The sequence below is a fragment of the Eschrichtius robustus genome, chromosome 1, assembly GCF_028021215.1.
Source record: "Eschrichtius robustus isolate mEscRob2 chromosome 1, mEscRob2.pri, whole genome shotgun sequence".
NCBI classification, from domain to species: Eukaryota; Metazoa; Chordata; class Mammalia; order Artiodactyla; family Eschrichtiidae; genus Eschrichtius; species Eschrichtius robustus.
In genome coordinates, this window is record NC_090824.1 from 120,888,916 (window position 1) to 120,915,662 (window position 26,747).

At 43.8% G+C, this 26,747-nt stretch overlaps 1 protein-coding gene across 2 annotated transcripts in view; it reads right to left on the reverse strand.

Moving 5' to 3' along the window:
• Positions 1-26,747, reverse strand: part of MYO1E (myosin IE) — a 202,243-nt gene that overhangs the window by 108,971 nt on the left and 66,525 nt on the right. For both annotated transcript variants that reach the window (XM_068552626.1, XM_068552635.1), the window contains one exon: positions 8,301-8,444. In XM_068552626.1, the coding sequence (XP_068408727.1) occupies positions 8,301-8,444 (144 nt within the window). The remainder of the gene's footprint in view (positions 1-8,300; positions 8,445-26,747) is intronic.

Genomic DNA, 26,747 nt, shown 5'->3' on the forward strand with positions numbered 1-26,747 from the left:
GAGCAAATATTTTTTCCTTGGAAATTTCATGTTTCTTAGGTAAACTAAGAACGTATTCATTTACCTGTTTAACAGGTAGAGGGATATAAGATGAACTGAACAGTCCTGCTCTCTTTTTTTTTTTTTTTTTTTTAATTTATTTTTGGCTGCGTTGGGTCTTCGTTGCTGCCCGTGGGCTTTCTCTAGTTGCGGTGAACGGGGGCTACTCTTCGTTGCGCTGCGTGGGCTTCTCATTGCGGTGGCTTCTCTTGCTGCAGAGCACGGGCTCTAGGCACGCGGGTTTCAGTAGTTGTGGCACGTGGGCTCAGTAGCTGTGGCTCGCGGGCTCTAGAGCGCAGGCTCAGTAGTTGTGGCGCACGGGCTTCATCGCTCCGGGGCATGTGGGATCTTCCCGGACCAGGGCTCGAACCCATGTCCCCTGCATTGGCAGGCGGATTCTTAACCACTGCACCACCAGGGAAGCCCCAGTCCTGCTCTTTAGAAGCTCTGGAGAACTGAGTTGTTTCCATAAGTGGTATTCAGAGCAGACAATTACAAACCCACATAGATCAGGTTTAGGGAAGGAGGTTTTATTTCTGTGTGGGAAATCCCAGAAGGCCCCGCAGAAGACAATGTGTTACATATGCCCCCAAAATGAAGTGTTATTATAACATACAAAATATTTCCATTTATCATTCAACAATCAACTAGTTTGAACTGGATGTCTACAACACGCCAGGCATTGTTACAGATGCAGAGATACAGCAGTGAACAAAATGGACAGAATAGATAAAACTCCCTGCCTAGAGCCCATGCTCCGCAACAAGAGAAGCCACCGCAATGAGAAGCACGTGCACTGCAACAAAGGGTGGCCCCCGCTCGCCGCAACTAGAGAAAACCCACGCGCAGCAACGAAGACCCAACGCAGCCAAAAATAAATAAATTTAAAAAAAAAGAAAGAATGTAAAGCTATGAGATTTCCTCCTCCAAGGGTACATTTATATATTCATATATTAGGACCTTGAGTGTCAAATAGAGCAGCACAGGGAATCTGGTCAGATTGCCTAGCTCCCCACACCCAGTTCTATTCTACTCTGACCTTGAGTCACATCTCTAAGTGGTGGTTATTGGATGATGGGGTAAATAGGACCTACTTGATAGGCTTGTTATGAGAATTACATGAAACAGTATAAAATGCTCAGCACAATGTAGCACACTGTTTGATATGTAGTAGAGGCAATGTCCTTAATTCATATACTTCAGGATGCTCATTCTGTCACATTAACATCTCTGAGATGCAGTGCTGGTATTATTATTGAACACAAATGAGCCAAGTGTGGAATGGATCATATAATATTTAAAAATTAATATTTATACATGAAGGTGAGAATGGGGAATGACTGGGTTGCAATTTTGCTTGCTTTTTCACTGAACGGAAGGATCTTCAGAATTGAAAGGGCTGAACATGAAACAGCAGTAGACAAGATGGGGTCCATTTTCACTGCACATCCAGATACACCCAGCACTGCTCTGGGGTCAGGCCATGGCACTAAGAGAAAATGCAGATGAGACAGTGAATCATAACTGAAAATCACTACAGAGTCACAGAAGAGGGGCCAAGAGGAAACATAGTTCCAAGTGCCAAAGTCAGATGAGGCCAACCACACATTAGTGGCCTACTTTTTTTGAGGTAAACTTTAGAACAGGTAAATTTATTGTTAGAATTATTAAGCAGGTCAGAAGTGTCCATAGTGTTACAGCCAAGACTCAGTAAGTGTTGATGATAAAAACACTGATCGAACACATACGTGTATACATGGCACTAATCTAAGCTCCTAATGACAATCCTGTTACTATTTTAATCCTATTTTACTAGGAGGAAACTGAGGCATAAGTCTTCAATGCAATGTTGAAGCAATGTTGAAATCTTCAACACTCAAGAAGTACAGCACTGCTACGACCATATTCCTTTCAGAAGTAGATGTCTATGCCGACATCCATCCCCAAATAGGATCTTTCCATGGAGGACGGTGCTCCTTCCTTAGTTGTAAAGGGACTGCTGTGAGTGTCACCTGTCCTAGATAAACCAATCACTGCACTCAGAGAATAAAGAGCTGCCAGAGGACCCAAGCCAAAGGAATCACCAACCTAACTTTGTTCCCCAATAAATAAATCCAGATTGGGTTGCATAAGAGCTCCTATAGGAACCTATAGGAACATTTTAAAAAAATTATTTATTTATTTTTGGCTGTGTTGAGTCTTCGTTGCTGCACGTGGGTTTTCTCTAGTTGCGGCGAGCGGGGGATTCTCTTGTTGCAGAGCATGGGCTCTAGGTGCACAGGCTTCAGTAGTTGTGGCTTGCGGGCTCTAGAGCGCAGGCTCAGTAGTTGCAGCGCACGGGCTTAGTTGCTCCGTGGCATGTGGGATCTTCCTGGATCAGGGCTCAAACCCACGTACCCTGCAATGGCAGGCGATTCTTAACCACTGTGCCACCTGGGAAGGTCAGGAACCAACATTTTTTTTCACTGTTAATAGTCTGCTATGTGAAAAGACATCTTGTAAAGTCTTGATTTTCACTAAGTAGTCTACATAAACTCTGGCAAGGAGACATTCAAAGAAAAAAATCTCTTTTGGAGTACTCTAGGCCAATCCTGAATCCATGACTCAGATTGGAAGAGGGATCCCAGTAGGGCTCTCGTGGGAGGTATTATTTGGGAGGACTCCTGAAAAATAAAGTTTGGTTTGAAATGAATAATGTAGCTCCTATCTAGCTACAAATTTACTTAAATCAGAATGGAGACAAGAGAATTTGATTTGGAATTTAAAGGAAACAAATATGTTTTTCCCACCTGCTTGGGTCTGCAGAGACCTCAGCTACTTCCCTGACAGCATAGGTCATCTACTGGGTTGGGCCACTTCTCCAGGTAACTCCAATACTCACTCCCACTCCCTGCTGCATAATTCGGGTGTGCCTTTGGAAAAAGCTGTTCCATCATTGTCTCTACCATACAACCTTTGGCTGGAAAGGTGTGGCCCAAGGTTAATTTTCAAATTGTATGGAGATACACAAGGTTATGATTAAAAAAAAAAAAACAACCGGAAATAAGATAAATGCCATCTTATTTAACAGCATATGCAAGACAGAAGGCAGCCAACAGATCTTTAATTGACTGTTTCCCAAATACTACTCTGTGGATCCTTGTACTTTCATCAATCTGCAGCAAGAATGACAAAAAGAGAAACAGTGCCCTGAATTTTTTATAAAGCCCAATGTATTCAGTATAAAGGACCATCCTTTATTCTTACACTATTTCCTTTCTACTTTTTGGGCATTAAAATATTCTTTCTTTTATGAAATGTGACGGTAGTGCAGCTTCTGTAAATTTGTTTTTAATGGTCTTATAAGGCAAGGTCAAGAGTTTAATGTTTTTTTTAAAAAAAAAAAAAACATTTAAATAGCCAGTGAATTTTCCCAAACTGCCCACACTGATCTAGTCGACCTGCCTGGACTCATCACTGAGGTGGGGCAGGGAGGTGAGGTGATTTGTGTGAAGTCACATATGTGGAGACGACGGAGCTGGAACTTGAGCCCCTGGCTCCAGACACCAGACCCACGTTCATCTCACTGCAGTGGCTGCCCCCCAACATGAACTGACGGCCAAGGGTCAAACCTCATTCAAATCAATGGCGCTGCCCTGAGCTCCGGTTGGTCTGGCACAAGTGTCTCAACTCCTAATTCAAGGGCTGAAAATGCCAAGCACACTTGAGCACGTGGTCTTTGAGGAAAAACAAGTTTGGAGAAAGTTGGACCAAATGAGCATGGAGTGCTTTGTACAGGAACTATTTTTGTCAGCCAAGTGGCTATAAATGATATCTCACCAAGCAGAGAGAAAATACTGCAAGGTTTCCCTCCTATATTTTAGAACGTAATTGTAAGAAGTGTGGAAACACTCAGGAAAAATAGATAGTAAATGAAACCTTCCTGGTCTTAGGATAAATAGCTGAAAAAAATGGGTTTTTGTTGATTAACAATGTTCGCATTTTCCAAGTAGATTTTTTTTCTAATGTGGAACAAAGAAATGTGCAGTCAGCCTGAATGCATTAACAATTGATTGTTCCAAATGCTGACCTTCAGTACGAAACAATGTGCTGCTATTAGATGTAGAATAGGTAAAATGAGCCATTTTATAACTTAACCTAAAGGTGAATCTCTTCTTGTCTTAACTATTAAGCTTAGGAGAGAGATGGGGAAAAACTCATTCAAAATAATGCTACTCTATCATAATAATATTCCCTTGGCATGGAACTTATAAAGGAGGCTTTTATCACTTATCAGAGGAAAAGATTCACAGTTAGACCCTTGGTATTATTTCATAAACATCCAACAGAGCCATCAAGCTTCCTCAAAGCTGAAAGCTGCTCTGTGCTATTGCCGGAAAGCACGCTGATGCCGAGTTTCTCATACACTGAGTGGGCAGAGGTTTCTACAACACGAAGTGTATTAGTGGTCAACTAACTCATTTCCTTGGAAGAACACACGATTAGTCAGTCATTGATTCAAAGGCTGGGAATCAGCCCCCTCTGTGTGAGTCACTTTACAATTCTGCTGTCTGAATGTAAAAAGCGAGTCTTCACAGTCAACAAATTTTCAATGAACATCTAATAGAATGCACCATGCCAAGAATTATGCAGGAAACTAAGAAATAAACAATGCAGGATGATGCCATTTTTGGGCTAAAATTAACAGGAAAGCACATGTATGTATAGATATGTTTATATGTGATTAAACTGAAAAATATACAACAGGTTTATAGGAACAAACCTTACATGGTGGGATAGCAGGGGATTTTAATGTTCTCCTTTCCAGTTAACGGCATTTTGTAAATCGTGTTAAATGAACACATATTGCTTTAAAGTGGTTTTTAAACTTTGCTTTTTAAAAGGTATAGAAGACATAGTCCCTGTTCTTAGGAGTTTCTAGTGTTTTAGGGGTAAACGATCTGTAGGGGGAAAAGTGAGTCTGTCTAGGTTGATGATGGACTGGCTGCTGATAACCACTGACATTTTTTTCTTTTCTTACCCAGCTGATGGTGCAGTGGTTAAGAATCTGCCTGCCAACGCAGGGGACACGGGTTCAAGCCCTGGTCCGGGAAGACCCCACATGCTGTGGAGCAACTAAGCCCGTGCGCCACAACTACTGAGCCTGCGCTCTAGAGCCCGTGAGCCACAACTACTGAGGCGTGTGCCACAACTACTGAAGCCCGTGCACCTAGAGCCCGTGCTCCGCAACAAGAGAAGCCACCACAATGAGAAGCCCACACTCCGCAATGAAGAGTAGACCCCGCTCACGGCAACTAGAGAAGCCCACGCGGCAACGGAGACCCAACGCAGCCAAAAATAAATAAATTTTTTAAAAAAACAAACCATGCCTATGTAAATAATGTAATAAGCTGAGCCCACGTTCTAAGAACATTCCAATGAATAATGAGTTCAACTACATCCATTGGAAATTAGTCTTTTATGGGCTTGTCAATAAACCAATCCTCCATTTAAAAGCTTCTATGGGGCTTCCCTGGTGGCGCAGTGGCTAAGAATCCGCCTGCCAATGCAGGGGACATGGGTTCGAGCCCTGGTCCGGGAAATTCCCACATGCCGCGGAGAAACTAAGCCCGTGCACCACAACTAATGAGCCTGTGCTCTAGAGCTCTCGAGCCACAACTACTGAGCCTGTGTGCCTAGAGCCCGTGCTCCGCAACAAGAGAAGCCACAGCAATGAGAAGCCCGCGCACCACAACGAAGAGTATCCCCCGCTCGCGGCAACTAGAGAAAAGCCCGCGTGCAGCAACGAGGACCCAACACAGCCAAAAATAAAATAAATAAAATAAAATAAATTAATTAAAAAATTATTTTAAATAAAATAAATAAATAAAAGCTTCTATGGTAAAATGCATTTGAATGTCCAATAAACAACTTTATCATTGAATTTTTGCAACATAATTCAGAAATATGGGAGGAACTTATACACTTGTCTTAGTGTACGATAATAATAACTAATGCTTACTTTGTACTCACTGCATTCATTATTTCATTTTACCCTACAACAGCCTCATGTGGGAGGTTTTATCATCACTCCCATTTTACAGGTGAGGAAATCAAGGAACACAGATCACAGAACTTGTGTAAGGTCACCAAGCTCATGCAGATTAAAGCTTGAAGCCAGGCTGTCCAGACACATCCCAACTCTTTCTTGATCCGTCATAGGCCAGTTTCCATGTGCCATAGGTCTTGCACATAAAAGTGATTAAAATCTTTTAATGATGATAAGCCCAGATAAAGTGAGCATATTTCAATTTTTTGACCAAATAAAATGAAAACTTACAACTGAATAAAACTGCTTCCATACAATTAAAGGAAGCTCTGTGCAGGTATCTAGGAATCAACAAATGTTTTCTGTAAAGGATCAGAGAATAGTTTAGGCTTTACGCATCATAGGGTCTGTTGCAAATACTCAACTCTGCCATGGTAGCATAAAAGCAGCCACAGACAATAAGTAAACCAAGAAGCATGGCTACGTTCCAATAAAATCCTGTGGTGGGTGGGGTTTTGTCTTTAGGCAGTGGGCTTCCACACCTGATCAAGATGCTATTATAATGTGGCTAATGAATCCAAATATATCTATTAATGCTTAAAAGCAGAGGTTTAGGGATTTAACTATCCAGATATTTGGAAAAATTTCCTGTGGTAAACAAGAAGCAGCACAGTATTGGTTAGAACTGTCCAAGTGCCTTGGAATAATGTCTATTAGTATTAACACCTGGTGAGTTGAACTCCCTCCTCACCAATGATGGAATAGGCAGTCCTTGCAAAAGTACTGCTGCATTGGTATGGGTGCTTTTACCTAAGAGTCAAAGGAGCGGTGTAAATAATAAACAGGAGCTACGAATGTGAAAACTTTACCTTCCCAAGGTTTGGGGGTTAAAATCTAAAATGTACGTTACGATAGTTGCAAAGACTCCGCTTTTAATGATCATCCAGAACACCATACCTTCAGAAGCCACCAAGAGCATCATGGTTAAACTTTCTGGTACTACTATATAGATTTTCACAGACCCTCGCTTATCTATGACCAACTCCACAATAATTCTATTAAAAGAACTTTACATAGTTGCACCAAACAGAACTCCTGAATCCTGTAGGAACTTAAGCAACTATCAGAGTTCTCTGTTTATAATGAAGTCAACACACATTTGAATCAAATTTAGATTCTGAAGTTTTTAAAGTCCTACCAAAAAAATGGTATCTGGGGCTTCCCTGGTGGCGCAGTGGTTGAGAATCTGCCTGCCAATGCAGGGGACACGGGTTCGAGCCCCGGTCTGGGAAGATCCCACATGCCGCGGAGCAACTGGGCCCGTGAGCCACCATTACTGAGCCCGCGCGTCTGGAGCCTGTGCTCCGCAACAAGAGAGGCCGCGACAGTGAGAGGCCCGCGCACCGCGATGAAGAGTGGCCCCCGCTCGCCGCAACTGGAGGAAGCCCTCGCACAGAAACGAAGACCCAACACAGCCATAAATAAATACATACATACATACATATATACATAAATAAATAAATAAATAAACCCAAAGTTAAAAAAAAAGAAACAAATGGTATCTGGCAAGCTAAAATTGAAACATAAAGAACTCAAGAACGTCAGACGTTTTCAACAGCTGATCTTCACTTCTCTCTCACGTTTCTTTTCGTAAACATAAGAATGCAGAAAAACTGGCAAAATGGCATATTTTTTTGCATGAGGCAATCTTTTTTAAACCTTTTAAGTCTGGACTTAACTGTCTCTGCTTTGCAATTAGGGAGTGCTATCGACAGAATTCTGCAGACCAGGATGTTCTCTAGGAAGAGCACAGGTTTTAGACCCCACGTGCGTGGCTAGAGCACGTCAAAGGTACAGTGCCACTGATTGAAATAGAGGAATACTGGCTGCATCCTTTTTTTTTTTTTGGCCACGCGGCATGGCATGCGGGATCTTAGTTCCCTGACCGGGGATGGAACCCGTGCCCCCCGCAGGGGAAGCACGGAGTCTTCACCGCCAGGGAAGTCCCTGGCTCCATCTTGCTTTTGTGAAATGCCAGGGGAAAAACTTTGGCACCATCTCTGCCCTTCCTACAGCCTGAACCAAGGGACAAAAAGTACAAAACCACATTCTGAAATGGTGAAAATGACTTGAGCGTATAGTGTCAGTTCAGAATTTCAGATGGATCTCTTATACTAGGATGGACATGTCATCATCTCACTTAGGAATGTCCAAAGAAACCAATAAAGGATACAAAAATGTAGTCGTCCATGTATCTCTTCTTTAGATTCTCCACGATGGCATTCTCTGTGATCTTGGAGAGCAGGACCATGTCATCCACGCCACTGTGCTTGACATTGTGGCTCTGCCAGTGGTACCGGTAGGCACCTTTGCTTCCCTGCAAACAGAAAACACACAATTATGAGGATGGTTTATTTTCTCCTGGAGGAAAAAAAAAAAAATGTCACTGAGTTCCCAAATATTCCTTATATCAAATGAGAATGAGCAAAGCAAACAAAGATCTTGCTATCAATAGATCTGGATTCAGATTTCAGCTTTGCCACCTAAGTGAAGTGGGGAAAAGTGAGCTAAGCTTTTGTGTCACTTAGGCTTTTCTCTCTTTGTAAAAATGGGAGAAATAAGACCCAGTTCATAGAGTTGCTGTAAGGATTAAATAAAACAACATGCAAAGCACCAAGCGGTATCCAGAGCACAGCACAGTAAATGATCAATGGGCTTGGATAATTCCTTCAACCTTATTGTTTTGTAGAACTGACCGGTAAAATAAGCAATGAAACAGAAACTTTCTAGACTTGTTTTGCAAATTATATGACAGAACTCAGAAGTGGAAAGAATATGTATCCCACAATGGCTAGGTCACATTGTCATAATTTCTCAAGCCATCTGAATTGCTTTCCATCCATGAACTTACCACTGTCGATGTAATACTGGCCTTCCACATTCAAAAGATAGGCTACATTTTGATGACTGATCACTGCTATATTAACAAGGAGATGGACAGGACAGCCTAAACACGATCACAGAACATGCTACGGACAGAAGAACCTCGTCTGATCTCACAGCTTCCTTGGATAGGTAGAGCCCTTGTCTGCTTACTGGATTTACAACTTAACACCAGGGATGGCCTCTGAGCACCCTGTGGCCCGCAGGGCTCCCTATCACTTGGCATTTCTGCAGTGGGATCCCCCATGTGTTGGACTACGTGCCAAGTCCTGGAGCTAAGGGCAGATGGGAGCCCCACTGTGGCTGCATTTGGGGAGCTCATGGTCTCCTGAAGGACATGAGAGATAGCCACCAAATGATTCATAATTTGTGCGTCAGCAACAGTCAACATGTAAACACATATAAAATGGGTGTTCCAGCAGTGGGTGGGGACTCCTTTGCCTCAGGAGAGACAGAAATCACTTCCTGGAGAAGGTGCCATGTGAAGTGGACCTAAAATATTTTGAATTTGCCAGACAAGACTAGACAAGGAAGGATATTCATTATAATTTACACTCACGGGGCAAAAAAAAAAAAAAAAAAAAAGCCAATACATATGAAATAATGACAAATAATACATGGCAAGATATTAGAAGACTCTCCCTTCCCTTCAAGCTCTCCGTGCATCCTACTGGACATGTCACATGCTGGACAAGCGTGGTGGGCACTGAACCAAGCAAGACTGGCTCCTCTCCCTCCTCAGGAGTTTACTTTTGAGAGGAGTTTGGATAAAGGAGAAAAAATGTCTGAATTAGGGTATCTAGAAAGGCCACCTGCTCAAACGTCAAAACTAGGATGAGAAAAGGCAATAGGTTCTTTGAGAGAAGGGGAAGGTGGAAGGAAACAAGATAAATAACACTTTAAATTTCACTTTAAAAAAAACGTCTAATGCTTTCCCTGCAGGAGACATGTGCCCTTTGAAATGGCAAAATCTAAGAAGCTCTGGGAAAGCAATTATTAAAAAACCAGCCAAGGAAGGGGCTACCATAGGAAAAGCATAGTGCCATGGGTTCAAGCTCCAGAAAGGAGCCGCCCTTTCTGGAAAGCTTGCCACCCAGGCTGCCTTACAGGGGGAAACTGTTTATATGATAAATTGGACTTTCTCAGAACCACACGCAGCATCACTTCCTCAATCAGTTCCCAAATTACCTCAAACCTCACCACTCCTCCTTATTCTTACAGCAGAGCAGAAAGCACTGGCCACAGCATGACTCACTGGATCTCAATGGAAGGTCCACCGTCTATTTCCAACCAGATAAAGATTCCTGGAAACTCCTCCCCTCCTCCACCCTCCCTGCTTTCCCAGCTTGAATATTCTTTCTGGGCACCCGCAAAAATTACTCTGCAGAGAAAACTAGGGTCCTGGAGTAGCTAGCCAGTAGGTGTGTGCGTTTGTTTCTTTTTAACCCCAATATATATCTACCTACTTAAAAGAGGGCAAAAATATTATTTTCTCTTTAAAAATGTAAGCAGTTGAACAAAACAGAAGGGCTACCAATCAGCTGTTATTTAACACGCGCAAAGGACAAGAAATGGAGGGGCTCTGTGTCATAGTGTATGTGTTTGTACTGATCCACAGAAATGCCTTCTCAAGGTAACCCAAGTCCATCTTGGTGCCCAATCCAACTGTCTTTTCTCTCTCTCTCACTGCTGTGATACATCACAGTCTGTCCCATCTCAAAGGTAGTGTCTTCTTCCTAACAGCAGTTACTTCCCAGTGCAACAGGGCTCCTGGTGGAGTTCATTGATTCTCACCGTCTCAAATATCCCTCCACACAAAAAAGTCCCCAGACTTCTATGTACAAGAGGGTAAGGAACCAATAGGATACCTGACAGGTGCTATAAAGCAAGGCAATGACCCATTTGATCTGAGGCAATTGCTTTTTTGCTCTTCCGAACAACCCTACGAGAGAGGGGTTAACATTCCCATGCTACATGCAAGGAAAGAGACGCCCCAAGCAGTAAGTAGCAAAGGCAAGATGCGAACCAAAGTCTCTATGATTATGAACTCATTCAAACATCACGGGTTCTTCACACTTTCTCCCTAGTGGCTTTCTGGATATTTCCACACGTTACGTTTAAATGGCAACAGAATGCCATTTAACTGAATTCATCACTAAAAAGACATAACTGAATTCATCACTAAAAAGACAAACAGTTGGAGGGTCCTCCGTATCCACGGGTTCTGCATCCGCGGATTCCCAACCGTAGATCGCAGATAAGAAGGGCCGACTGTACGATGCCATTTTATATAAGGGACTTGAGCATCCAGGGATTTTGGTATCCACAGCGGTCCTGGAACCAATCCCCTGTGGATACAAAGGGAAGACTATACAATCTTTGTTAATGGCCACCTTCTCTTAGCATCAAAGACTAAAACACTGGAGTTATTTTTCATCTGACATATTTCCTATAACCAATCTGGTCACAAATCTCTCTCTCTTCCCCACTTCCTCCCAGGCTATTATAGTTATATATGTGAACTCATTCAATCTTCACAATCATCTCCCATACTATGCATTATCTCTATGTTGCTGACTTAAAAAAAAAAAAAAAAAAAAAAAGTAAATCGCCCAAGGTCTTCTAATTGTAGCTTCTGTCTTTATTGACCCCCACCCTTACTATGCTTTTCTCCTCCCCCTTCTCCATCCCCCCTGCCCTGCCCACCAAAATTCAGATGCGGTAAAGGGAAGGAGGGAAAATAGCTAGGGATGCTGGGAGCACCTTAGAGCCTTTTGGGGAAGGCTGACCTGTCCTTGGCAATCCATAGAACCCACCCATAGGTAAACGAAAGCTGGGACAGGGCTGGGCTGGGCAGTTCTAGCGGAGGGTGAGAACCAGATCCGGGAAGCTGGAAATGAAACAAGGATGCATAGGCTCTCATCCCAGCCCAGGGAAGCTTCAAAGTTCCCCACAGTGAAAAAGAACAACTGTTTTCTGTTTTTCTATAGGGGACCACAGTGTTTGATCACAGTGTGACTTTCCCAGAAGCCTTCCTTGGAACACAGCCACTGATAGAGAGTAAGTGGGGAAAACAGTGGGAAACGGTTATCACCTTATAACCCTAGACCAGGGTCCCCAACCCCCGGGGGGGCGGCGGACCAGTACGGGGTCGCATAGCAGGAGGTGAGCAGCAGGTGAGCGAGCGAAGCTTCATCTGCCGCTCCCCATGCTTGCATTACCGCCTGAACCATCCCCCCTCCCCACCATCCCCCTCCCCTCCCCCATCCCCCCATCCCCCTCCCCCCGTGGAAAAATTGTCTTCCACGGAAACCGGTCCCTGGCGCCAAAAAGTTTGGGGACCGCTGCCCTAGACAATGTCCTCGGAAGCAGAAGCTGAAAGTTGCCTTCAGACCACAAACTACTGTCCCAGAATTGTGTGGACAAGAATGGTGTTCCTGGGGCAAATAACCTGGACTTCTTTGCTTCTTCCTCCTGCCCCTGACTGGGAGGGCAGGGGCAGGATGGGCTGCCACGCCTGCTGGGAAGACGACCCGAGGGACGGGGACTTCCCCATCATCTGTGTGAGGAGGTACATTTTCCTCAGATGACAAAAGTCCAGCTTACCAGGCTAGCACCTCAGTGAAACTCCACTTCCTTCTCTTCTGTGGGCTTCTTGGATGGGGTAACTCCTTTTAGTTTCCCCACCAAAAAATGGTAACATTTTAAACAAGTAGGGGCGCTCAGCGAGGTATTTCATTTCCCAACAGTTCTTGGTAAGTGAAGCAACGCCGCAAAAAGGACGGAAAATGGCTGCTAATGTGCCAGCTAAGAAATGATAATAATAAAAATAACAATGATAATGATGATGATGATAAAAAGTTACTCTTAGCCCTGAAAAATGATTACAAATTATGAAAGAGCTACTTCTCACTAGGTAAACATTGAGTGCAGACTTTCTCTGGTCCACAGTTACTTTCTAATGATGAAACAGTTGATTAAAAAGCATGGATTCACACGCAAGTTCTAAAACGTGGGGTACGCCCACATCCACTTAATGGCCCGGTGTACTCCTCACATTTAAGAGGTGGCACCAAGACACAGGAGTACCTCACGTTGAGGAAGAACGCAGTCACTGATTTTAAAAGGAGAAGTGTCATGAACTGGTGTGTGCTTAGCAGGGTGGGGACCAGGATGAGCAAAGGTGAATCAGTGCACAAAGGCAGGCACTGTCGTCTCCTGAAAGCCAACCTCCACTCCCATGGAGAGGGCCCCAGGGCAGTCCTGCCCACAGCCAGGGCTCTGCACACACTCTCACTAGTGTCTCTGAGCATTTTCCTTCCTTGGTTCATCCCGGAGAGAGGAGACGACCATATACTGGGTAACTACACTTCTTCAGACGCCCTTCAGATGCCCAGGAGAGGGAGGCCATCATATGTGCTGTGTAAACACAACAGGCTCAGTGTTGGGCAGGGCCTGGGGACGGGGTGGCCATAAACGCCCTTACCCTCTTGTAGAAAGAATACACAGCACAGTATCTTTAGAGAGTCACGTGGAAATAGGGATCAAAACTTCAGTCACGGGACTTCCCTGGTGGTCCAGTGGTTGAGACTCCGAGCTTCCAATGCAGGGGGCCCAGGTTCGATTCCTGCTCAGGGAACTAGATCCCACATGCCGCAACTAAAGATCCCACATGCTGCAACTAAGACCCTGCACGGCCAAATAAATAAATGTTAAAAAAAAAAAAAAACAAAACTTCAGGCACACAGACCAATATATAAACTGTTAACTAAACTAAATAAAAATAAAATGTGGGCTTCCCTGGTGGCGCAGTGGTTAAGAATCTGCCTGCTAATGCAGGGGACACGGGTTTGAGCCCTGGTCCGGGAAGATCCCACATGCCGTGGAGCAACTAAGCCCGTGTGCCACAACTACTGAGCCTGCGTGACACAACTACTGAAGCCCACGTGCCTAGAGCCTGTGCTCTGCAATGAGAAGCCACCGCAATGAGAAGCCCGCCCACCACAAGGAAGAGTAGCCCCCGCTCACCGCAACTAGAGAAAGCCCGCGCGCAACAACAAAGAGCCAACACAGCCAAAAATAAATAAATAAATTAAATAAGTTAAAAAAAATAAAATAAAATGCATACCCTCTTTGATCCAGCCATTTTATTTTTAGGAATTTACCTCAAGATCTACCAAGGATACCAAGATGTATGTACAAGGTTGCTCACTGTAACAAAGTCTGTAATGAGAAAAACTGGACATATGGATTAGAGACCGATTAGAACATGGCACTCCCTGCAGGTGTTCCACACAGTCATTGAAAGGAATCTGCCTGTGCTGACTTAGAAGATCTTCAAGATCCCCAGTTTCATGAAAATAGCAGTCAATACGTGGATTTAGTATTCAAGGACTGCACTGGCCTAAATTTTTTAAAAGACATGTGTTGAGACTTCCCTGGCAGTCCAGTGGTTAAGACTTCGCCTTCCAACGCAGGGGGTGAGGGTTGGATCCCTGGTCAGGGTGCTAAGATCCCACATGCCTCGCGGCCAAAAAACCAAAACATAAAACAGAAGCAATATTGTAACAAATTCAATAAAGACTTTTTAAAAAAAATGGACATCAAAAAAAAATCTTTAGGGCTTCCCTGGTGGCGCAGTGGTTAAGAATCTGCCTGCCAATGCAGGGGACACGAGTTTGAGCCCTGGCCCGGGAAGATCCCACATGCCGCGGAGCAACTAAGCCTGCGCACCACAACTACTGAGCCTGTGCTCTAGAGCCTGCGAGCCACAACTACTGAAGCCCGCACGCCTAGAGCCCATGCTCTGCAACAAGAGAAGCCACCGCAGCGAGAAGCCCGTGCACCGCAACAGAGAGTAGCCCCCGCTCGCCACAACTAGAGAAAGCCGTGTGCAGCAACGAAGACCCAAAGCAGCCAAAAATAAATAAATAAATTTTATTAAAAAAAAATTTTTTTTTAATTAAAAAAATAAAAGACGTGTTATAATTGTTTTCTTGAAAGATACACAAGGTTCCATTGGGGAGAAGGCCTGGGGTTTGGGGAGAAAGGTGACTTTTAGTCTCCATTTTAAACTTTGCTGCACAGTTTATTTTTTTATTGTTGTTTTAAACCATATGAATGTGTTAGTAAAATTTAAAAATAAATAGAAATGTTGAATATGATGCCAATACTATCAAGCATTTTCTGGGGGTGATGATTTCCAGAAAACCTGGGACTAAAATGTCCCCAATGTTATAAGCGTATCACCGCAAAAGGCAGATAAACCATATTCTTATTGTCAACAATGCACAATGGGTAATGCTCTGGCCTGACAAGCCGAGCTTGTTTTTTAATGGGATTTTCTGTCCCAGTTGAGTCATAACAGGAAAGGCTTGGAACTATCTGTTTAGACGTTCATCTTTTAATCGACAGTCTGGGTATTCTACCTTTCGCAGTTCTGCTGTTTGACTGGAATGAAACACTTCCATTGCAAACAATGGGAAAAAAAAATCAACCATAAATATTTGTTTGTCTCTGTGCCAGGCATAGTAAGCCGGCATTGGGCTTTTAATGTGTTTCAACTTTATGGAACTTAGACACCCCCCACTATTTTGGTGGTGTGAAGATGGATGTCTGAAGCAAGCATTTGCGGGTGCTGAACTGCAGTGAACAGAGTGCAAGGAAGGGGTGTTTCTGGAGGAGGTGGGGGGTAGGAGTGGGAGCGGGCAGTCAGGAGCCCACAAACACCCCTATTCCCCTCAACCTTTAAGGTAAATGGAACTGACTTTTACTGAAACCATAAATATACACCGAAGGTTTACATCTCATTGAATTCTCACAACACCTGCAAGACATGAATATTACAATCGCACTGTCACTATTTTACAAATGGGTAAAGTGAGGCCTGGGATTATAATGTACCAAGTTGCCTCTGCTCGGAGGGTCTGGGTATGGGAAAGTACATGGGGGGCTGGCACACAAAGTAGGAGCGCAGGAGGCTCAGTGAATGTAGAGGATGTGTTCATTGGTCTCACTCATGTAGGTACATGTGACCTGATCAAAAGTTGAATATTTGCGTAGCATTTCCACATACATGGCCTCAGTTAATCCCTGTGACAAAGGGCCAGAGCTGAGACTTGTCATCAGGACTTCTGACTTCCTTTTCTTTGCTCTTTCTGCTAAACCACCGCTCACTTCCGATACCATTATCAAGGCCAAGTGTAGACACTGGCTCCAGGATCACTAGATCCAGTGGTTTCTAAGCCAGGGTTGGCTAGAGTCACCCTTCCTGGAAGTGACTAGAGCAAACCTAATTTATCATCCAAACCGAGACACTCTGCGTGCAGAAGGGGATGTTGTTAATAATAAAGTTGGAACAAGAGGCATCAACTGGGACTGTCTCAGGCCGCATGGTTGTATCTGTGACCAGCTTGATCCCGGAAAAGTCATGGGCAGCTCTCAAAGACCAGCCCTCCCAGCGAGATCCTCAGGGTCTCCCACAAATCACTCAGCTTCTCTGAGGCTCTCGGGGCTTCTCAGCGGCCTGCTCAGGAGAAGGAGGTTTCTGGCATTACATTGCCCCCAGGGGACAATCATACCAACCCCCAATCCCTCTAGGGGTAGAGTTGGTTTTACATGATGACATGATCTGGGGGCAAAGTGTGGATGGTACACACCAGGCTGGCAACACTGGCTGAACTAATTGAGTGGGGGAAGGAAAAAAGGTTTGGGGGGGAAAAAAAAAAAAAAAACGAGATGGTAAGGAGCCCAAATTTGGTTTTAATTGCATATGTGATATTATTTATATAAAATGATATCTCTATGTGGCAATACAGTTGTTAAAATGATGCAGTTATTTATCTAAGTGTACTTTCTGTATGGTTTTATGTCTCTGCTGAGTACATATTTATAAAATGTGCACACACATATACAGTTCTTTTCAGTGAAAAAGAAATTAGGTCAAATACTTTGTACAATGAGATATATGTATAAATGACACTTTTCCCATATTCTCTTGTTATTCCATGTCAGCTTTGTTCACCCCCAGCTTGCAGCTATAGTAAACTCTTCTTTAAATAACAATGGGCCCCTAGCAGGAAAAGAAACTCCCTTTCTTTCACTTACTCTGACTGAAATGTGGCTCCCAAAAGGATGGTTTTTTTATATCAATGAACAGTTCAAAGCTAAGATGTTATAAGTGAACAGTTAACATATTCCATCAATTCTAAGATGCAATTTCTTCATACTTCTAACGATGTGAAACTAGGACATGTCTTACAACCAATGCTGTGTCACAGCTTAACTCATAACCAGTAGCACCTTGGGCTTGATAAACTGTGGCATGAAACAATTCCAAAGAGCCAGGCCCCCCCTTCTGTGCACTTTACAAATGTGAAGTCACTGTTTAATATCATCAAAGATATTATAAAGCTTTCGTTTATTCTGGAAGCACTGTACCATGTATTAATGTCACTTCAGGAACTGTGCAGTGGTTTTACTGGTAAGGTTGATGATTGCCCAGTTCTGGAGGCTTTGCTGTGATCATTTTTGTAGCTGTTGCCTCCACCCCCGTCCCAAACAGGATGAGGGTGAGTGTCCTGGCTGACAAGCAGCTCCCATCAAGCTGCCCACACCAGACCACAAGTTTGCAAAGCAAGGTAATCTCCTCTTCGATTTGTAAAGGCATGTTCCATTTGGACCTCTTTCAATCTAAAACTTCCTTCAGTATTAAGACCACTGAAGCAGGAGACCCCCTTCCCTCACCGCTGCCCCACAGGTGATATGTCCTCCCCAGGGGATTGCACTGAGCTCTGGCCTTCATTTGCATACACTATACTCCAACGTTTCCTAAACCTCATTTTCAACAACTTTTACAACTCTTCTATATCCAAGTTGCACCAGCCCTATGCGTCACATTTTTATATAAACTGTCCTTTTTAATTTGGCTAAATCCTAAACAACTATCTCCATAAAATCACCAGTTTTATTTCTTCAGTGTGTTAAATAATGAAGATAGGGCTTCCCTGGTGGCGCAGTGGTTAAGAATGCACCTGCCAATGCAGGAGACATGGGTTTGAGCCCTGGTCCGGGAAGATCCCACATACCACGGAGCAACTAGGCCCATGCGCCACAACTACTGAGCCTACGCTCTAGAGCCCGTGAACCACAACTACTGAGCCCACATGCCACAACTACTGAAGCCCATACGCCTAGAGCCCGTGCTCCGCAACAAGAGAAGCCACCGCGGTGAGAGGTCCGCACACCGCAACGAAGAGTAGCCCCCCCTCACTGCAACTAGAGAAAGCCCGAGCGCAGCAACAAAGACCCAAAGCAGCCAAAAATAAAATAAATAAATGAATTTATTAAAAAAATAATAATAATGAAGATAAACGATTTAAAATACACAACATGGGGTCAGACACACTGACCTTACCGTGCACCTTGGTGCCATATCCCACACGTGGGGACCCGCTGCCCCTCTCTACTGGGCCCATTCCCACCAATTTCAAGTCTAGACATAGAGAGTTTAAACGACTTCTATTTCCCAGACGTATTTTTCTCTGCTGTGGAAAAATCTCACCTGGCAAGACTAGATTCCCCTTTCGGTAGCAGATGAGAGGCTAGGTTTCGTTTTCACAAGTAGAAACTGCTCTGAATTCATGTCCCAAATCCCCTGCACTTTCCATCAGAGGTCCCCAGGGCCCTCCTCTAGTCCTCTCGCCTCAGAAAACAGCCACACATGGGACATTTTATCGGTCCCCTGGGTGAGGGCTTGTCCTGAGGCTGATGAGGAAATTCTCTCTTGGGCACCTGCAATTTATTCTTTCTCTCTAGGGAAGCACTTCCTGCAAGTATTATCAGCCCTGTTCTATCCTTCTTCCTCTCAATCTTTAGGAAATCTAGGGTAGTGGCTCTCTCCCCGGGGGAGAATATTCTTCTTGTACAACAGCTAATTCTCATTACATACCAGCACTGTTCGAAACATTTTATACACGATAATTTATTTAATCCTCACAACCTTACCAGGCAGGAAAAATGAAGCACAGAGAAGTTAACTGACTTGCCCAACCCCAGAAGCTGGGCTTCAAATTGAGGCCAGTTGGCTCTCAAATCTTTGCACTTAATCATTATACCTACTGCGTCTTGTAATTAGTAAGTGGATGTTGGAAACAGCAATAATGCTAGAGATAACAGTAATTGCTTTATTGCATGTTTAGTAATTGCCACGTATCAACTTTTTTTATCCACACAACAGCATGAAGCAGATACTTTTATTATTGGTACATAGGGTACCATGTGCAAAGCCCAGCATCTAGGAGCCCACAGAGCAAGCAGTCTGGCCCTACACGGCCTTGGGAGCACGTCTACTCCCTGCCGAGTCCCCAGCCTGCAGGGCAGTGCCTGGCACACGGTCGTGGCTCAATCAGTACTAGTTGGGCCAATGAATTCCCAGTGGCTTTGGCTCATCTCAGAACCAGGTGTATGTCACTGTGGCAGCTGTCAGTGGGGTAAATGGGGGTCCTGGGCCCAGAGTCTGCCCCAAGGAAGAAAGAAGTTTCTAAAGCTTTCCTAATGCCCCCAGCCCAGAAGATCAAAGGGAAGAGATGTTGCCCTTAAAGACAATTCTCCTTCTCTTAACTGTCTACTGTCAGCCAGGTAAGGAAAACAGGCTAATTTTGACCACAGGGTGAGGACGTTTCAAGCTACAAAATAAAATGAATCAAATGGTTGAAATCCCATTATATGACAAATGCTCATTTTACTTCTGCCTCTATTTATATTTTAATCAAACAAATGACGAAGAGTCACACTGATGTCAGTCTCTGTCTTTTCAGCTGCAGCTCTGCTAGTTTGACAACATGTCAAGCATTTATCAGTCTCTTCAGGGACCTCCCTGTCGTCACTCCTGTTTTCAAGTACAAAGGTTGGGGAATACCATTCTTCTTGCTAATCCAGCAGTTTATTACAATCAACAGACTTGGGTTCAAGTATAAGCTCTGTGACCTTGGCAAGGTCAGTTTCATGGAATTTAATTCTTCACAATTCAGGTAGTCTATTAAATTTATATGTAAATGTGATTTAGTTTTTGCACCTCTACTGACAGGACTTTCATTAATAGATTCATAAACCAAGAAAACAAAATCCTATCAGACCATGTGTCACAATTTTTGGTTTGAAAATTACAGTCCCTGAAGCAATGGTAGCTGTTCAGTAAATTTCTTTAATTGAATTAAGAAGCCAAAGTAATGATGCAGACCAGCTGGAAACACCGGCACTGATGGTTCTTATTCATATTATTAATTGAAATGGAAATAGAAACAGGGAGATAATTGAGCAATTCCTTGTCACTTAAAATGAACTATTCCTCTGTACTATGGAAGAAATTCTAATTTAAACACTGTTCTGCGGAAAAAGAAAAATATGTAAAGACTTAGCAGACCGCAGCAGAATTGATATCAACCTAATTAAAAACAGTCTTCCAGGACTCACTATCATTCACAGCATCTTTCTGCACTGATTACAAACCATGTATTATTTATGTCACACAAAATGTTGGAGGTATGACAACACCAGAGAATCAACTCATTTGATGTTTTTTTAAGTGTAATTTACTTTTTCTGAAAAATGAACTGTTTGGGCATATCTGAAGGAGAAAACTCAGGATGTGTGCTTCAGAATGTGATAGGTGGGGAGAAGGGAGTGTGATCAGGGATGTCTTGGAGGAACGAGCAGCCTTTGTCGTGGATTAGCCATGGGAGATACTAAGTCCAGGATAGAAGCCGAGCGCAGGGGAGAGGGGCGTCCCCCAAGCACCACAGTCACTAGCCAATAACGAACAAAGAAATACAGAACTGAGAAATGCCTTCAGCACCTTCTCCTGGTTTTGGCGTGGGCACAGGTAGACCCTTTGCTTGCTTGATCTGGCCTGATCTGCAGCACAGAGATGCCACGTTCCTCTAGGGGCAAAATGGAGCCATAAGGCATTTGTCTAGGGGCTTTTAGGGTACAAACCAGACATGTTCACCAGATCCAGAGAGATCTGGGGCCACAGAGAGGCTGGCTGTCAGGGCGGCAGAGAGGAGGGTTCTGTGGGCACATCTCAGGGGGAGAAGGCACCAGAGCACCCCTAAATGGCACTGCGGGTGGGTGTCCCCAAGAGTCCTGCAGGCTCAGGACAGCTCCACGTGCGAAGATAAACACTGGGTCCAACCTCTCACCCCTTTTATCACCTGGTGGAGGACACAGGACCCACCTAGCCATTTCTTCTCATGACCCAAACCTTCACACTTCAGGAAGTATGTCTCCTGTTATCAGCTTCTCTCTCAGAAACCACAGCTGAACTGTGGAAGGCCAGCACCGGGCCGCGCGGGTGTGGACAGGCCTGGGCGCCTGCTCAGCAAGGAGCAGAGACACGAATATCTCGTATTTATGTTTCGGGTGCCTACGGAATTTCCAAGGGTCTCTTACCACGTACCTGCTGTGCACCCACCCTCCTCAGTTCAAAAAGCAAGTTCTGTGGATGAATTTGCAAAAGAACAAAAACAAAAAACAAACAAACAAACAAAACAATTTGGGAGATCAGCACAGCTTCCCTGGGAAATTATCCAGGACCCTAGTTATTCTGCTCTTCCTGTTTGGGGGGAGGCCACCAACAGGTAGGCTTTGCCTTCCGCTGACCAGCGTGAATCCTTACTAACGTTCAACTGCAAGCAAATACAGATTTTTAAAAAAACAGAAATTGGAAAGGAAGGTAAAGAGAGGTTAGGCAGAGAGAGAGAAACAGAGTAGTTTCTTCACTCTGAGGGGAGGGGGTTCTAAATGGATAGAGGTTTTAGTACCCCTACAATTGGAAAGACTTCTAAGGAAGCTAAATGTTTCAAGGACATTCCAAACAAATGGCATTGCAAGGATTCCAATCTTTAAGCCCCAGTTTCTTTTTCTGTAAAATGGAGATAATAACAGTATCTACCATTCAGGGCTTTTGAGGGCATTAAATAAGATCACGCATGGAGAGGTTGTATTATACTGTCTAGCCTACCCTAAGTGCTAAGTAAAGTTATTAATAATAATAAGTGACCTGGGAATGCTGGTAGCCAGAACCAGTGCTCTGATTGCATATCTGATGTTTCAAGAAAGAATACTGTCATCTCAAATCTGGCTGATAAGACGATATTGGCAGAGGCAAGATTCAGTAAAGAAATATGGAACTCTTACAGTTTCACGATGCTCAAGTGATGCATAATTACATAATATGTGAGACATTAGAATCCCAGGAGTCCCTAGGAATAGGGATCTACTATGGCAAAGTAGAAGGAAGGCAGTCATTGCCAGAGAAGACACATCGGGAATTTAACCAACTAAAAAGGAAGCCTGTCGTGAACTACAGTAAGGACCACTTGAGTCACGGACTGATGCCTTACAGGCAAAAAAGTGAAGGGGTTGAAACAAACTACAAAGGAAGAGGGGTAAGGAAGGGGCATAATACTTCGACACTTACATTCTGAATCCGAACATATTATAGGTGGAAGGGGCCTTGCCTATTCATCAACCAGTCCAAAGCTCTTACTGTACAGATGAGGAGTCTGAGGCCCAGAGAAGTGGTACGTGTCCATGGTGCGAGCTACTTGGCAGGAGAACCAGGACCAGAACTCGAGTCTTCCAGCCCTGGTTGGCTCTCTACCGCCAGCCCCTCCCCAGCAAGCCCGTATGTAGCAAAGGTTTTGATCACCCACAAAAGTTCTGGGAAAAACAATCAAATGAGTCTAGGCATTTAAATATTTTAAAATACTCAAATAAACATGATCATTTGTGAACCACAACCTTCTGGCAATCAGACTGCATAAGGGCACTGGTGTCCATCCAAATAGTAAATATATGAAGAGCTTAATTTCTTCCTAGGTTTTAACATTAAGATAAATGTAAATAGAAGTTTTAATATCTGCTTTCTAGTTGGGTTATCTTGCATGCAAAGGTGCATAGACTCGGCACTTTGGGGACCACTTTCCTAATACCCCTTGCCTTCTACCCAAGATACAGGTCTCTGTTTACGGAGGGAAAAAAAGTCAAAGCATTGGCTTAAAAATCGGAAACAAGTAGGTAAAGGAGAAAGGCAATCTCCAGAAAATGCGGGGAAATGCCCACAGAAATTGGAAAGCTGTAATCTAACTAGAGATCTCTGTAGAATTCCATGTGCTCCTTCCAGTAGTAACTTTCGTCTGCCGGAATCACTAAAATTGAAAACAAAATGCAAGTTAACCATATCTGATGTGATTATGAGGCCAGGGTGGGTCACACCAGCTTAAAGTTCACAACTCCATAGAAAATCCAAGAAAGTTTCTGTGATTGTTACTCATTGCTCATTGTATTCTGTGAAATATAGTACAGCATCAAAAAGGCAACCCACGTCATCTAGAGGTGTGGTCCACAGTGGTCGGGGAGCAAAGAATGAGCACTGCTTTTCTTGAGCACCTACTATGTGCCAAACACTCTGTTAGGTGCTTTGTTTCATTTGTTTTCAAAGGAATTGTAGAACTGGGGAGGTACCATGATCCCCGTGTAACAGATGAAAAACTTGGCCACAGAGAGTCATGGAGTCCAGATCTGTACTGGTGGGTTTGGAAACCCACAGCAGCTTCCGTGGAGGCCATGGAAGACAAACGAAATGGATTCCCCACTCTGTGAAAGTGTGTCAAGGGAGCTGTTCTCTGATAGCAAGGTTTCAAATGCAGTGCCTGGAACTGCCTTTTAGGTCCCACGTGGCAAGGTGGATGAAGTACTACCTCGGCTCGGGAACAGAGATTGCTGCTCTCAACAGGGGCGTTTTAGGCACAGGTAGGATTGACTCCTGCAAAGATAATGGGTGTCGTGAGAGGCCTCAGTGAAGTGGAGAGGCCAAAGGGTTGGAGCCACCCTGCGACACTGGGCCTCTGCCTTCAAAGGACTCCTCAGCGGCCAATTTCAAGGCCAGAGCCCCACACCCTGGTCTTCAGTAAGGACAGGCTTCTCATTCAAAATTCTTTTGGGACCAGATAGATGATGGTTTTCCTTTGTGGCAAAGGTGCCTCTCAACACAATAAAGACACTCAGGTTAAAAATAACCTCACAGAAATTCTCGCTCAGCCAAAATGGTCCCAGCTAGGGATCCGCTGGAGGAACTTGTTACAGAGCTTCCAAGGCCAAACCACAGCCGCTCCCAGCCCTGCAAAGTCAAGAGCGGGTAACAAACTCTGGTCTTCCTTGTACTAGGGACAGGAATGAGAGTCAAGAGGGCTGGAATTGACACACAAATGATCCCAAAGCAGTAATAACAGAAATCACCTTATGCAAGAACCGAGACAAACCGAGGCTGCCCTCAGTTTAGGTAGAGAAGAGTGTGGTGCCTGCCCAGTTATATAGAAAACAGTGTGTTCACTTTGGGGCAGGACAGTGAATAGAAAATCAATGTCAACATCACCGCCTCACAAAGAGGGTTGTGCTCAAAAACTGCCAGCAAGACCACAAGTGGATTTGCAAAAACATTTGCATGGCTTCTGGTTGCAGAAATGCTGAAAGGATTTGTGCTACACTCTGCTCCCGAGGGCACAGAAGTTCCTTTCTACACGAACCCTGAGACCCAAAATATGAGGAAACCTAGCGCCAGCAGTTCTAATGTTCTCCCTGGCTGTGACCCCCCCCTTCTCTTCCTGGGAGTTGAGCCAAAAGCACAGTATTACTTACTGATCAAATAACCAACACCCAAAGATACCTGGGAGTGACCACACGTCAATTAAGGTTCACTGGAATCAAAAGCAAAATGGAATCACCATTTGCTTGATGGAGGTTGGCTGGGTTTAAGATACAGAAGTACCTTCGCTTTGCACTCAGAAGAAAAGCTCATTTCAATTTCTTTTTTTTTGAATTGGGTGCAGCAAGAAGAGTACAAAGGTTAGAAAAGAGAGACAGAGCTTGAGATGCTGAGAAAGATAAAAGGCAAATGATTTAAATTAAACATACGGGAAACATTAAAGAAGGGAAGGGCATGAAACAACCCTAGAGATATAAACATACAACAAAGAAAAGTTGTTTGATCATGGGGCAAGCCGTGTGAATAAATAAAATACCATAAAGGCACTAAAGGAAAAGAAAAATTAAAGAAGAAAAAAGTTTCCTTCCAACTTCCATTCTAAGGAAACCACAGTTCTTTGGCTTGGTACAACTACTGCTCACATGCTTAATAGCTAAATTCAGCTTTGAAAAACCTCTGTAACATTCTCTAGTTTTTTTAAAAAAATGTAAGTGAACCAGTCATTTACTATCAGTGGATAAATTCTGTTTAGTGGGTGGGTTTGTTTTGAGTAGCTGTGAATAAGGGCAAGGGTGATTTTATTTTATTTATTTTTTCCTGTCATTTAAAATTTTCTCCCTTGGAAAAAAAAAAAAATCTGTGGCTGTTTTACAGGAGTCCAAGGCAAATCGATCGATTCTGAAGAGTGGTTTGAATATTTTTAAACAAACCCAGTTTGTGTTTCCCTTGTCTCTAAATCAAAAGCCTATACCACCTTTTCTCAAAGGTATTTCTGTAGCACTTTCTGTCTGAGTTTGTACACCCCTATAGAATTCTTACTATTATTTAAACTTCCATGAAATGCACTTCAACTGGTAGGCATGTGCGTCGTGAAATTAAAAGTGTGTTACAGGAGAAACAAAACTTAAGTTGGGCACAAGGATGAACAACGATGTGCAATTCTACAGATGGCAGCGGGAGCCTGAAACAATGTGCAGTTCCTTTCTATTCTGTTTTGCCCCATTGTGTTCTGAATAGACCAAATCACTGCCCAGCTTCGGGGCCCCACCACTGAAAGGCCCCATTGTAAGCGATATGCTTTCCAGAGCAGAGTGAAGGTTGCTGTAGTAACCTTCACCATGAATTTCCTGACCAGGGTGATGAAAATCTCTACTGAATTGTGACAGGACTACAGTTACAGACAAGACGGCACATGAACATGGGGCCTCCCCTTTAAGGGGGTCTTTTTTTTTTTAATCTGAACATAACCCACTACCTGCTGCCTAAATCACCCACATAGCCGAAGAAGGGACTGAATTTCTAGAAGCCAGAGCTTGAGGAGTGAACCTGTACAGTATCTTCCCCTAGACTGGGGGGTGGTGGGAAAATGGGAGTTTGCAGACCAAGGGGAATTTGGGGTCCCACAGTTCATGACCTGTGTCAGCCAGCATGTTTGCTGAGTTGAGAATGCACTTTTCTAGAGCTGAGCAGGGGCTGCACAGGTACCCATGGTCCAAACACCACAAGCAAAGAATAAACCCGCACTTTGTTGGGAGAAAACAGTTCAGGATTCGGCATATAAAGAGTGCCCCTTTTATATGAAGAAAAGGCAGTCACCCCAATTTCCCAGATGGAACACTAAACCAGAATGAAAATCCCTGTCCAGTGAGCTCTACTGAGGGCTCACTATGTACCAAGCAACATTCTAAGGTCTTTACATGTATTAAATCATTTAATTGTGTCAGCAAACGTATAAGGCCAGCATTATTATTAACCCCCATTTTAAGGACGAGGAAGCCCTGGCAGAAAGAAGTTACATCCTTTGCCCCAGATCAACACCAGTGAACAAATATTCTGCTTCCAGAATCTATACTCGTAATCCCTTCTTTACTGAGCTTTTTCCACATAGGCACTGGGCATTTGGATCTGGAGTTGTGGAGCTTAGGAGCAAGAAATGGGCCAGGAGTCCACCATTGGCTACTACAAGTTCTC